The sequence below is a fragment of the Mizuhopecten yessoensis genome, unplaced genomic scaffold, assembly GCF_002113885.1.
Source record: "Mizuhopecten yessoensis strain PY_sf001 unplaced genomic scaffold, ASM211388v2 scaffold7725, whole genome shotgun sequence".
Taxonomy (NCBI): Eukaryota; Metazoa; Mollusca; class Bivalvia; order Pectinida; family Pectinidae; genus Mizuhopecten; species Mizuhopecten yessoensis.
This window is the reverse complement of record NW_018407191.1, coordinates 1,000,069-1,015,082: the sequence shown is the minus strand read 5'-3', so window position 1 is coordinate 1,015,082 and position 15,014 is coordinate 1,000,069. Positions and strand designations below refer to the sequence as shown.

At 35.8% G+C, this 15,014-nt stretch overlaps 1 protein-coding gene across 2 annotated transcripts in view; it reads left to right on the top strand.

Moving 5' to 3' along the window:
- Positions 1–15,014, top strand: part of LOC110454239 (lachesin-like) — a 218,478-nt gene that overhangs the window by 105,594 nt on the left and 97,870 nt on the right. The window contains exon 1 of one of the 2 annotated variants that reach the window (XM_021503654.1): positions 1,065–1,498. The exons of the other annotated variant lie outside the window; for it this stretch is intronic. Coding sequence (XP_021359329.1) covers positions 1,444–1,498 — 55 coding nt within the window. The 5' untranslated portion in view covers positions 1,065–1,443. Of the gene's footprint in view, positions 1–1,064; positions 1,499–15,014 lie in introns of those variants that run through there. 2 annotated transcript variants of the gene reach the window in all.

Below are 15,014 nucleotides of genomic sequence, written 5' to 3'. Positions count from 1 at the left end.
ATGTGTCAAGGTAAAAAAAATCTACATGCCAAAAAATAGTATTTGGCTTCAAAATTCTCTAAAAGAATTACTCAAATGTGGATATTTATTCATTCATAACCGGAACAAGAAATGTTACTTCAGCATAGAGTCTGTACATGAGAACGGCTTCGGAAAACGGGCTTAGTATTTACCAAACTACACAAGATGAATCTTCAGGATTATTACAGCAATGAGACAAATGTAGGTCACTGTGACCTACATGTTCCACTTCACCAACTTTGGTTTGAATTCAGTATTTTATCCCAGTTACCCTATTACTAAAAATCCGGCAATCAGCAAACTTCACATGATGAATCTTGCGAGGTATTACAGCAAGTTAGAAAATGTAGGTCAAACAATGTATATGTTTCGCCTCTTTGACTTGAGCTTGGCTTTTCGTTTTGCTGACTTTCTTTGATTAGACTTTGACTTTATCTAGTTTACCTCCATTTCCATCATCGCGAGAGAAGGGCCATAAGTATACAACCGTTTTCGTTTTTTAACTTATTAAAAAATACCATATATATGGATAATGGCGATTTTTAGATTAATTGGTAATGATCTAATAATACAGATTCCTAGCTCATTCGCTTTGTCTGTGGTAAGGTTCGTCTGAGAGGAAAGAAATCAATACATATCTTTGAATTAATACATTAGCACATTAAAAGATTCATGACATTTAATTACCGTACTAACTCAAGCCAATGACGATATATCAAGCGGTTCGATTAGTTCACTAACTAAATTTTCTCAGACGAAATACCCAAGTCTATATACGTAGTGTGGATACCTCCACACTGTATCCTTTCAGCGAGTAGAAATCTGTGATAATTTGATGGATAACTGCCATTAGCTGTTCCCGTGTTTTCGATATCTTAACTGAAACAGGTTTGTAGGGGTCCTCTCATTTGTACCTATCCTACTGTTTGTATTTGCTGTTAAATCACTCACAGCCGTTCCCTGTCTCCTCGTGTCTCTAAAATCCTCTATCTATCGTCCCGACTGGGCTGTAGGGAAACTCCGCTATTCTACCGATCAATCGATGATGCCCTTTGTTACGTATCCTGCGATTGGCTAAGATCGCAAAGCTACCGTCAATGCCCATTCACCTTAAAGACGTATGTAAAGTGTTAGATGAGAGGAAATAGGTTGTTTTCACACACAATATAAGTAGAAATCGCTTACAGGTGTAGCGTATCACTATACATGTGTGTTGATTGGCGTTCGATAGACCCCCATTAGGACTACAGCACTAGTTGCTGTGTCGGTCTCACTGGTGACAGAGCGGAGCACGCGAGGGCCTTGTAGGAGTACTATCAACAACGATGTTTATGTGAAAGTTTTATACGTGAACCACATGTGTTTTAGGAGTAGTTCTTGTTTACAAGTGTGCTGTGAACACGTCAGTTCTGCTATTGTATCATGGAATTAGCGGTGATTTTAGTATGCCTGGTACTGAGGCTGGTCTGGGTCAAAGGTAAGTAGTGATGTCACCTGTCTACGTAACACTAACTTGTGGTAGATAGCTACACTGTGAACTTTATTAATTCAGAAGAAGTTAAAGGGTGTGTGTGCTACATTGGTTTGTGCAGTAAAAAATTCCGCTGAACACATACCGGAATTTAAGTAATTTTTAATGCTTCCCCCAAATGTTACAATTTTTGTTTTATTCCGACGTCCGTAAGCGTTAAATTGTCTTTAAATGATGCATTAGTTGTCGAATTCATTTTAAGACATACGACAGTCTAGGAACTGGCTTACCGGAAATAGCGTGATGCTAACGAACGGATGCGTACGCGTCGTCATGGAGTGATACACGTTGCTTATAAATCTTCAAGTTGGGTCAAAAAGTCATGATTTTGAGTGTAACATACTGGAATTTATTAAGACTTGTTGCTACTATTTAACACACAAACAATCTTGCCGTGCTAAAATTTCTCCCTGATTGCAGGCAAGGTACCACCGACTCTTCAAGCCAACAGAATCATAAATCAGGATTTTGATGGATCAGTGTGAGCAAAAAAATGAGCTCATAGCCTTGAGCCATTATATTTTTAAGGACAAGACATTTATGTCATCCGATGGGAGAAAACGATAATTTAGTATCCATTTGTCTTCAAATCCCTGCAGAAAACGCATAAATGAAAATCAAACCTCGCGACGGCAGAGTCGCTATTTCCTTTGGCGTATTTCAAACTCGTTCGCTATCGCTTTTATCATGAGTGTCTCGTACAAGCTTACATACTTGACAATTCTAAACATGGTCTCCTTGTCTTGTTTTCGTTACATCAGTTCCAATAAATGATTCGGTGAATTGGTTACCTTGGGGGTTCTGTGCGCTCGATATGCGATTCGGGGAAACACGTAGGCATTTAAGTCTATCAATAAAATTCTCCGGTGGTACCCATAGGGTAATTGTGTATAAAGAAGAGTTTAAATCAAGTCAATTCTTGGAATGCGTGAAAAAACACTTCCAAATGCTGTTGGATTAATACATGTACTTCAAAATCGTGTTTAATTTAGCAACAGGAAACCGTATCAAAAATATAACGAACGAAGCAAAAGGCAGAACGTAATTCTAATTGTAACCAAGAAGCAATAACGCTCTCTACTTCCAATTAAACAATCAATGGTTTGGTATACCAGTCAACAAGTATTGATTAAGCGGTTTGCCATTTGATCTTAAGGTACATTTCTTCATATGGTGCTAAATAAGGACGGACGTAATTCTGTATGAACAGAAGGATGCATCGATATCAAACAGCCATATGTTACCGACTATTAGAGTATAAATATTACAGTACCTGTAGTCAAGCCATATGATACACGTAACTATGGAGTTTCCTTTCGGAGATCTTGACATATTTCCGCCACACGCCATCGGTGCATTTTGTACCTACGGATGTAACAATGCGCCGGAAATGAAACATTCGACTACCTGATATAAAATAAAGAAAATACCTGTGCAATTAACATCAAAGAGCACAGGTAACCGATTTTGAAAGATGAACAGGTGCGTGTTCGTCAATGTGATAAATTATCCAGCGGCGTATCATGTGTTGAACGAGATGACGGAATCGACAGTTTTGTACAATTATCGCATTACGTTCTCATCATACACTGTCGGCACGCGAGGCGTTTGGAACTTAGCGATTGTTTATGTTTAAGAACAATTCCTTGGCGTTCGATATTTTTAAAATTGAGTTTAGCTTGTCTAACGGTGTCAGTAATATACAGTTGTACGTGCCATTTATCGTTTGTTTATTAGCTAAGGCAGGGCAGATGTACGATACTGTGACACCTGCAGCACGTACACGTGCGCACGTGACCCGATATGTGTCCGTAACGTTAAATATCAGTGTCTGCATCAGACCCCCTCTTCTCTGTGTTGTTTGAAGGTCATGAGTGAATCTGATACCAATGTGTGTTATGCAATACAGATATGTAAATGGCATTTATGTATGACTTACTTTCCGTGTCAACAAAAAGTTTCTCTTTAATAGGAAAGCTGGCCTGTCCATCACGTTACATGAAATAAAAAAAATAGTCATTAATTTTATAGATAAATTGTTCAGAAAAGTGTGCTTCAGTTAAACATGTTTGATTACCAAGACGCAAGCCGCTTTCTATACAGGTAAAAGTTGAAGCTGTTTTATTTTTTTAATTATTAAAACTGAAAATAAACACCAAATAAAATACACTTACCCCGAGATTCAAATTGATTTAGAAAATCGGCACAAATATGCTCATAGTTTTACACGTATAATATAAAAATGAATTTTGAATATTTGATTTGATATTAACGTTATATGAAGTTAAAATACATGTATATCGGATACAAATAACTACGATTTAATATACATATACATCGTTGAGGCAACTAAATGCTATGAATAATATACAATGCATAAGTGGCTTTATTTTAATATATATATATATATATGTAACGTGATATAAGCAATTGATCTATAGATAGTTTTACTTAATGATAAGAAAGTTGACATTTTCCCACTACTTCATATATTTTTATAAAACAATTACACAATGCTATACAATAACATCTTTCTCTATAATAAACATTCGTACATATCAATAAACATATTTATCTAATTGTTAATTACATATACTAATTACTGAAAGTTACTCAATTAAATTTTACTTACACGTTCTTAGTAAGATGTAAATGAGTGTTGTTGTAAATTGTATATGACTTTATATATGACAAATAGTCAACATGAACCCTTATTTAAATCTTAATACAGAACATAAGTCAGAACCTCTTGACCATTACGCTGACCTATTAACAGTGTACAGCTACATTGTACCAAGTGTTTCTAACATCTAGTTTAAGACAACGAAGCACGGAATCGTGGGCTGGACGTGGCCTATTACCCACGTGACCTCTACCACCCGATTACTTCCGAACTTAAGCGAAGTAATTACTTTCATATATACACCGCGCTACATATATTATGCTAATGAAACATATATCTTTTTCCCCCTGAAAGGTTACATACATTATATGTCGTATTTATTAACTTAGGTCTCATTGAGTGAAAAGGTTCTCTGCTACACACAGATTTCTATTTAAAAAGCCCGAAAGGCATTTTTTTCTGAAATGTTTTGGAAACCAACATTTTTTCTTTCTTTAGGAAAAGTAAAGCTTCAAAAAAGATTTTGGAAATAAACGTCCTACATAACTCAACGAGTTTATTATAACGTAAAAACAAATATAGAAACACGTCAATATTATTATCAATATTTTATATGTTTTATTGCCTATAATGTCATTTGGCACGTGGTTTTCCATTATGTACATGTAATAACACATGTACAAGTACACGTTTTATTTTTGTCATAAATCATCTAACAACATTAGGTCTGAAAAAAAAGAAAGAACGGAGACAATTGTTATTACCTTTTATGTTCCGATGTATATTTCAGTAAGATGCAATCCCGATTCCGTGACGTTATTAGTGATACGACAGTGCACAGCAATATATGTACATGTCTCAAAAAATATATGTATCTCTCAGCGGTACGCAAGCTATAAAGTCCTGTAGAAATGCATTAATCACGTCCTCTCGTGTTAGCGAAAACTGAAATTCAAGGCGAGCTGTTTTTTTTGTTTTATCAAAATATTTGTTTTATTCTTGAAACGAACACGACCTATTTTTTTATTAATATTTTCTCTAATTACATAACAGTATGTTCTGAGAAGGTTCAATTTGTCTCAATCTGTTTATAATCATAAGCCCGTTCTGTTTGGGATATGTTTTTGCGTCTTGTACATGCTATTTGCAGTAAACAAAATAGAAATAAAAAAATATGTGAAAAAACCTTTCTTTTCCCTTTGTTGAACTCATTTCCTGTGCATATCAGTGTAAACTTAATTTTCTTTCTTACAAAAACATTCTTAGTGATCATGATTTACAATGAAACAAACATATTAACAGTGTCCGGAAACTAGATAGGACATGTAAACTCCTATTGGTCAGATACCCCTTTTTTATTTCAAATATTTTTACAATAGTTATTTCCACATTTTTCACAGCACGATCATAAGATTGTTTTTTCATTTAAATATTTCTACATCTGTGATTAAATTTTTACTTATTAGTCATGCATGGTGTATACTCCAGAGGTCTTAATGATTACTAAATTGAATTAACTGTGAAAATAAAGATAACGAATAAACGATTCTTGCTTTCATAAATAAGTAGTACATGTTATAAACAAAGCGCGGAAGACATTTGAAAAAAAGACAAATGAAATGAGTAGTCACAAGGGAACTTTTTTCATTTTTTATTATTCAAAATATTGTTCTACGTCAAACGTTGCAGAAGTTTTTTTTTTCTTTTTTTCTATATATACATTTAATAACCCAGGCATGCATACATCATTCGTGGGTTGTCTGGGGATGGGATGCCCCAGTTACAACCCACAATACATAAAACATTCTCTATTTTCTTTCTTCACAAATCAACACTTTCTCATTTCTTTCTCTCTCACTTTTTCATACTCTCATATTGTAATTTCTTCTTTTTTTTTACCTCACTTTTTTACACTCTCGTGCAAATTCTCCTCACATTGAGGTAACAAAAAAACAACAAAATTAACACGGAAATGTTGTCCGGTTTCCGGGTTCCTTAACTACATGTATGTGTTTTCATGCATTTCCGCTGATTGTTGTGCAAAGGGAGTGTCGAAGTATTGTTATTTGTCCTTATTGCCCGAAACAAATGTCTTTGCTATAAAACGAAGACAAACATGTATTTAAAGAACTTAAGGCCGCTATCAGGCACAAACTCAACACTGAACTATACACTGGGTATACTAAGTATACCTCACAATGGCGACAATGTGAGTGACAACCCGATCAGTATGAACAATACTTTAAAACTAATTTTGACATAGCAAGAGGGGTTGGCAATATATCGGGGGATTATGGAATAATAAATAAAGAAAAGAGAACATTGGCGGGAAGGAAGATGACAGTAAAACGAAGGACGTTAAAACAAGGATTTTCTATATATTGCATATTTCACCCGGAAGCATGTTAAATGTGATAAATGGATGCAATATGCGATGTTATGTGGGTCCTATATCAGCAGATATGTATTTGTCGTAACACAACTACGTAAGTCGCAGAGCATATCTGCCCTACACTGTATAGATACCTGTACAAAATGTAATACACAAGCTTGTCCAATCGCTATCCTTATCATCTCTCTTCGAGACTAATTTGATATAAATTAATTTCGACATGCTATTCTATATAATGGCTTTTGATATGCAATATATATGAAGATATTTTGTTTTTTTTTTGTTTTTTTTTGAGTTGTTTTTTCTTCTCTGTTTAGCTCTGTTGTTTAACTTGTGATTTATCAAACAAAAAATACCCGTTAAATAGTTTTATTGAAAAAAGAAATCGATTTTGATCCCTGACAATGGTGTTCGCGTCTTATGGTTAGTTAAGCCATGGACTGATGCGGTGATTTGTGTGTTTCTGTACGAGACAAATAACGCTCATTTGTCATGTCAAGGGATAGCTCGTTAAAATGATCACCAAGTCGTCCGTTGTGAAAAACTGTATTCTCAGATATACAAGAGAACATAGCTTTTTTTCTAAATAGTATATAATTATCAGATGTAAATAAGGGGTTTCCCCTCATTTTTAGCTTTTGAATACTGATAAATATAGCAATTCAATGCATGTCTAACATTCCATGAATTAGGCAAAAAGGGACATTCGATTCCTTTATGATATACATGTAGGCTTGTATCAATATAGACATGTACGTTATTCGTGACACAGAAACAGTTTACTAAGGGCTACGATGTTTAGACTTGTGCCCTGTCCGCGCCTCGGGGGAGCAATTCCCGCTAATCATGACGTCACAATGGAATATGACGTCACATAACATTGTTACGTGACGTCATAATGAAAGATTGACCAATGAAATCACGGCCTTAAGTGGGTAATCAAGAATGTATATCAACTCCTAGCAAGTTTATCCAATAAGATTAGCCTGGAGTGAGCAAACCTATAGCGGTTGTCGGAGAAATATAGATATCTGAAATAGTACCCTGTCATAAACAGTTCTTTGGAATGGGTACAGCCATAGTGTACAGGCAGCACACACAAACATTCGAACCGAAATTCGATAAAATTAGCGTAAAATATAAACAGAAGAAAAAGTTTAAATAAAAATACAAGACAAATAAGACCAGGGCACGTTTTCGTTTAAACAGTCAAACCGGTCGGACCACAGATGTTCGTTTATTAAATAGGGTCGGACCTGGTAATCTGATGCTGCTTACAGGCGAGCATTGGCAAAGCCTTGCAAGGCCTGCTTAAACATTTGCAGATCCGCCAGGATTTATACCCGATTTTATTTACATTTATAAACGGTCAAACCGATTGTTCTGCATAAACGAACAGGCTCCATGTGTTCCGTAAGAGTAAGCGTCTAAAGAAAGATCAAGACTATTTTTTATTAGTTCATTCCTTCAATTATATCAATGTACATATATGTAGATGGGTTGTGTTCTAAAAGTCAACAGGTCAATATTATCTGTTACCTGATTTGTTACACATGTATAACCATTAACGAACACGACACACTGCCCTGTTAAAGCAGCATTCTAAGACCTGTACTGATTCATAGAAACAGATGTACTGGAACGTGCAAAATCTCGTGACTGGATCACATTCTGTAATTAGAACTCACACGTCCTTGTTAAGGAAAGATATGGTCTCCTTTACAGGGTTTTCCGTTGTGAAATATGACATGAGGGTACAGATTTATTTAATGTTCCCACGTGATGAATGTAACAGTTGTGTAGGATATTCTAGTCTTCTCATCGCAAATATAAGAGACACAGTACTTTACACTGTGTTTTTTAATTTTGATCCAAATTGCAAAAGGAGACAATTTATTACCTTGCCCGACGACAATGGTCTTGCAACATTTAAAATATGTAAACATGTAAATAAAGTTTAATTACTGTAATACAATATATATATATCCGCTTAGGTAAAATATATGCACATGGTTTATTCAATGTAGTGCGATGCCAGCAGAAATATATAATAGTTTATTCACTGTAGTGCAATGATAGCAAAAATATATAATTGTTTATTCACTGTAGTGCAATGCCAGCAGAAATATATAAAAGTTGATTCACCGTAGTGCAATGCCAGCAGAAATATATAAAAGTTTATTCACCGTAGTGCAATGCCAGCAGAAATATATTATAGCTTATTCACTGTAGTGCAATGCCAGCAGAAATATATAATAGTTTATTCACTGTAGTGCAATGCCACCAGAAATATGAAACAGTTTATTCACTGTAGTGCAATGCCAGCAGAAATATATAATAGTTTATGCACTGTAGTGCAATGCCAGCAGACATATAAAATAGATTATTCACTGTAGTGCATTGCCAGCAGAAATATGCAATAGTTTATTCACTGCAGTAAATATAGATAAATGTTTATACAAGGGAGATAACTGAACGTGTTTTCGCAAACGATTTTATAGATTACATGCATTACAAAATAAACCCATTGTCAAAGATATCTAATTTTCATGCAATTCTCATCCTCCATTCGTATACGGGCTGATCCATAATTGATGCAGATGAAAAGTGTTAGGGATTATTAGGGTTAAATGAAAATATATATTTCTTGTAATCGTTTTAGGACAAATAACATTTCCCTGACGAGTCTATCCCCATTCGACGTTATTAAGTTCCATAACCGTAAAGTATGGCTCTCCTGTGTGTTACGATGACAAACGTGTATGCAATACAGCAGATTTTCTATAAATTCTGACTTATGAAACGTTGTTGTAAAATAATGTATAAATCCATACTACTGTACATACATATACATGTATTCAATTTCTAATTTCTGGGTTGGTTGCCTTTATTTCTAGTTGTAAATATCTATCTTATGTGGAGCTTTCAGAATGGAATTTTATTATGGATAGAAGGCTTCCTGTTAAAGATAGTATGCAATACTGTGGATTTTGTTTTATATATAGTATCTAAAAAATGATGTAAAATAGGGTTTGAATAATTGAATATCAGCATGCAGTCAATTTCTAACTTCTGTGTTGGTGGCCTTTAATTTTTTATGTATATGTACATGTAACTTAGGTGAAGCCTCCAGTATTTAATTATTTTTAAGATTGAGGGCCTTCTGTCAAGGAAGTTCGTATCGCCTGTATAGGGAATGCAATCTACAAGTAACATTCTCTCCAAGTATGTCTTTTCTCTATTTAGCGTTAATTTCGGTTAAAACACGACCTGGCAAGTCAATAAATTCCACACGACTCGGCTCAGGTGAAGTTAATGTTATAGTCGTAATGTTTATAGGTAACGCTTTGAGCTTAACGACATTTATGAGACAATTTGTTTAGGGAAGTAAAACGAAAATTGGTAAAAAGAATGTAATGGATAAAAGAATGCTTGTCAATTTGTTGTGTCAGAGAGAGAGTTTGTNCGTTGTTGAAAAGGAATCTTGCTACAATTGGTCTGGTCTTTCCCCTTACGTACCGCTGGAACCGGTGTACATTACCAAAAGGGATGTCTCTTTCAATTCCTAGTTCCCATCGTATGAAATCTTTTAGTTTTTCCTCGGTGTTCTCGTATTTCTGTTCCTGTAGTCCAGTAAATATAAGGTTGTTCTTCATCGATCGACATTGAAGATCCTCAGTCACACAATTCAGGTCATTACATTCCTTTCTCAACATCAGCAGCTCATTCTCGACTTTGGCTCTGGAGTCACAAAGATCACGTGTAGATTCCTTCAGGTCGTCTGCCTCACTTCGTACCCTCTCTATTTCTTTTTTGTTTTGTCCAACTTTCGTTTTGACGCTCTCATAGAACTCGCCCATTGCTTCCGTGCTGACTTCAATATCAGTGTTCTTATTCCTAGTACTGCGAGAATACGTTCGTTCGTGAGAAGGTATTTTATCGTCTCATACTTTCTGGATTGTAAGACACTTAAGTTTTGTTATACACAGTGACCTCCCCTTAATTTCGCCGGATATCGCTGAAGCACAGTTGGTCCGGGAGACTTCCGTTGACCAAGTTGCTCAGATGGTTAGATTGGCTGTATAACAATTAAAAGTTCAGGGTTCGAATCCTGGTTTAGCCACTCTGATTTTGTTTACACCCAGAACACAAGTGTTGGTAATGGGTACCGATTAACCGAAATCCAGCCTTCCAGTGAGACATTAATGGATTGGGTTTTTTCAGAAACAATTTAAAACTCTGTAATCGTATCGATTGTTTTTGAAACCAAAGCATTGGAATTAACTTCGTATAATGATAAGCAACCATACAAAATTTTGCAGCGGTTCAACCATATGTATAAAACTGTTCATGGTAATATATGTGTCCTTTAGACTTTTGACTGAACCTTTTTAAGGCTTGTCAAGATTAGGTGCCAATGGCGTTGTCACGGCTTCCTAATTTGCATGTACTATTTAGTCTGTGGCACAGTAGGATAAATCCACGTGCTTGTTTCTCCGGGACGGATAACTCCAATGAACGGTTTGGTTTATAAATCTGCGCAGATCACGATCTTTTGCAATGAATTACAAGCGATGTTAAGCAGCTTCGCTCACGTACCATGGTGTTAAAGACCTACAAGCATGAAAGGTCGAAGGCACAATCTGAGTCATAGTTAAAAAAATTCTTGAAAATAATGGCGTTCCCCCGTTTCTTAAGATCTTAAGGAATGGCACTGAGAATCGATGTGCTTCGTTTGATGAAGATTGAAATTAAATTAGACAACGCGATTTATAAAGGTTCATTGTTAATGTGCATTTTAATTATAAATTAGACTAATAACTCGATTTAAAGATAAATCAGTATATCGGTGTCTCTATGTCTACCATTTTGCGCAAAGCCATTAGAGTAAACTTCCTCTTAAATCATTTGCAAGCAAATTTGGCGCTTTTGTAAACTGTATATTTTTTCAAATGAATATTTGGTCATATTAAGAAAAGTTTACTATTTCGTCGTTGTAAGACTTTAATAGCTATGCACGGTTTTGTTCCCTTGTGCTGGCGCCTGCACCGTAAGGCTGACGTCATGTCATGATTGATTGATTAGAGGTTTGGTGTCGCCGTAACAGCGCAGCCACGTTGCTACGGTGTCTACAGAAGACGAGGCTTTTCAAAAGCAGTTTAAGAGTGTCATCAAATTGGTATGGTGTAACCTCGACACGCTAGCATTGTATCTCATCTGGTCATGCTATTCTTTTCCCCCTGGCAATCCTTTGCTCACGTCCCTCTACATATCGCCGAACTGCTTTATAACGTCATACATTGTCTTGACAAACTGTCATATTTGAAAGAAGGTATACTGTATAGTGATGTTCGATAGATAATCAGTAATACAAAGCCGTTATAATATATGATGAAAATGTATGACATATGACTTAGATGTAACCAGATGCAGGTACATGTAGCTCAAAACTGGTAAGAGCGACAGTTTAATCATTAGAGGCCCAGAGTTCGAATCGTAGTTTAGCCCCTACATTTTTAAACACAGAACATTGCTATTTACTTTTTTTCTTTCATTTTAGTGTGTTAATTTTGTCTTTATAACTTTTTCATAGATGTTTCGCAATGTACAAGCATGACTTTCCTTTAAGAAATGATTTTGATTAGAGTTATACTCATACCCTTTAAACATTCCAATGCATAGTTCCAGTACAAGTTTTGGAAACTTTAAAAACAGAAATTAAAAAAGCCTGACTGAAGCAATCATGCTTGATGAGTATGTTTGCTTGAATATCAGTCATTCCTGACGTAGTGAAGTTGCCATTTTAAATTCTGCCTGTTGCGGACGGGGTAAAGTGCTCAACTCGTCCGTTTTCATGAATCACCAATGGGATTTTCTTATTGTAGTTATGTGCAGATCCCTATATGACGTCAAGAGAAGCCATTTTGTTTTATTGTTGCACCGAGTGCTATTAGTGGCTGGGGTATTCAAACCTCGGGGGACGCATGCGCAATAAGTCTCAAGCCATTTACTCTAATTACAGACGATGTTTCAGGTTAACGACCTTGTTAGGGGATTAAAATTGAAGGCAATCAAACATAGAGAATCTTCTATACAAAGTGCTTGCATCAGAGTTGAGGGGCGGACGGGACAAATTGACTTTAGAATGCTCCAAGTGCGGACTTTAGTGAAACATATCGTAAAGTGCCGTTCCTATGACTCTCTCTCATTATTGGTATTCCGCCTTCTCCACACAGACGGATAAAGCCACATGTATGACAGTGCATTAAAGCTTCACAAGGTGTTACATGGCAACTTGTGGGACAGCCATAACTATAATTACTGTATTAATTAAGGCATTAATCGATTTTGTTTCGACACGTAGTTCTAGCGAATATTTCATTGATGATTAATCACTAAGAAAAGCGAATGGTCTTTGATTCTTGCCGTCTGCTACCCATCGCACCGTGTAAAGACACCGTGTTTCGGGGAAATCGCCGTGAAGATATAATAAAATGGAATAAGATCGTTGACTAATCATCAAAAAATCGCATGCATGTTTATTATCAAACTAAGGTTTTTACTTGTGCCACGGTCTCCGTACAACGTTCGGCAGCCCTGGGCGTGGGTTGTCTGTTATGACACTACTTCAGTAATGCAATTTTAATGTCGATAAATCATCGGAAAGAGGATCTCTTCGTTTAAAATAAAAGTCTCGTGTTCTTTGTCATTATCGTTTCACTGATCGTCCATAAACGTTTTGTCGTATTGTATTGATACAATATTTAGTCAAAACGTCCAAATGAATTAGAATGCACATTTATCATGCTGATTCAGAACAAATTGGTCTGTTTTGTATTTATTTTTTGGGACAATATGCACTTTATGTTTTTCATTTTTGACGCTTAATGTCCAATTTTTGACTACCGAAAGGTCACGTTCATTCGTTTAATCGCGAACAACGTTTAAACATGTAAAATACGACCAGGTTCCACGATCCTAGCAGCCGTACACTTAAATTCAGATTTGAAACGTCGTTAAAATACATATTTCCTATTAAAATTGGCCCTAATTTGTTTGAAAAATCCATTTTCACATTATTTGAGTATTCAACTTTGTTAAATAAATATTTTGATAAAGCGTTTTAAAGATAAATGGCATTCAAGTTAAGGTTGAGTCTAAATTCGTTGATAGTCCCAGAGCCAGAACACCTGCGCTCGCATTCACACTATTCCCGTGCTCAAACTCAGGCTCGGTGCTTAAGTTTAATTTCTTGTTCTGGTGATAAATCAATGATACCCATCTTTTGTTAATGAGTTGGGAGAATTTAAGAGAGACTTACAGCTGAATACCGTTAAAAATGTTTCGACTCAACCTTATATTCACGTCACATGGTTTAAGCGATATTTGTTTGAGCACAGATTCCATTCTTGAGCGGGAGAACGGTTTAACGAATACGGGTTCTGAACTGCACGTATCCAACTTTGACCATTCGTATTTTCTTCAACCATATTTTCGAAAGCAAAAACTATTACACAATTTAGTTAGATACAGGCTACTGTTATTAACGTACATACTCAGTTTCTGTCGTGTCTGCCTTTGTCCGTATATTTATGAAGTTTTTAGGGGTTCTGTCGTGTCTGTACTTGTCCGTATATTTAGGAAGTTTTTAGGGGTTCTGTCGTGTCTGTCTTTGTCCGTATATTTATGAAGGTTTTTAGGGTTTCTGTCGTGTCTGTCATTGTCCGTATATTTATGAAGTTTTTAGGGGTTCTGTCGTGTCTGTACTTGTCCGTATATTTATGAAGTTTTTAGGGGTTCTGTCGTGTCTGCCTTTGTCCGTATAATTATGAAGTTTTTAGGGGTTCTGTCGTGTCTGTCTCTGTCCGTATATTTATGAAGTTTTTAGGGGTTCTGTCGTGTCTGCCTTTGTCCGTATAATTATGAAGTTTTTAGGGGTTCTGTCGTGTCTGTCTTTGACCGTATATTTATGAAGTTTTTAGGGGTTCTGTCGTGTCTGCCTTTGTCCGTATAATTATGAAGTTTTTAGGGGTTCTGTCGTGTCTGTCTTTGACCGTATATTTATGAAGTTTTTAGGGGTTCTGTCGTGTCTGCCTTTGTCCGTATAATTATGAAGTTTTTAGGGGTTCTGTCGTGTCTGTCCTTGTCCGTATATTTAGGAAGTTTTTAGGGGTTCTGTCGTGTCTGTCTTTGACCGTATATTTATGAAGTTTTTAGGGGTTCTGTCGTGTCTGTCTCTGTCCGTATATTTATGAAGTTTTTAGGGGTTGGCATTTCTTGCTGTTGTTGTTAACATACAGTTTGGCATTTTTAAAATTTCAGAATATTGAAAAAAAAAATGACGATTTTTATTTTTTCTGCATTCCCCTTAGCTTCTAAATGTTAAATGACACGTCTGGTGTTTATTCTAAAAATGACAAAATTTAATTTAGCCGTATATGACTTGC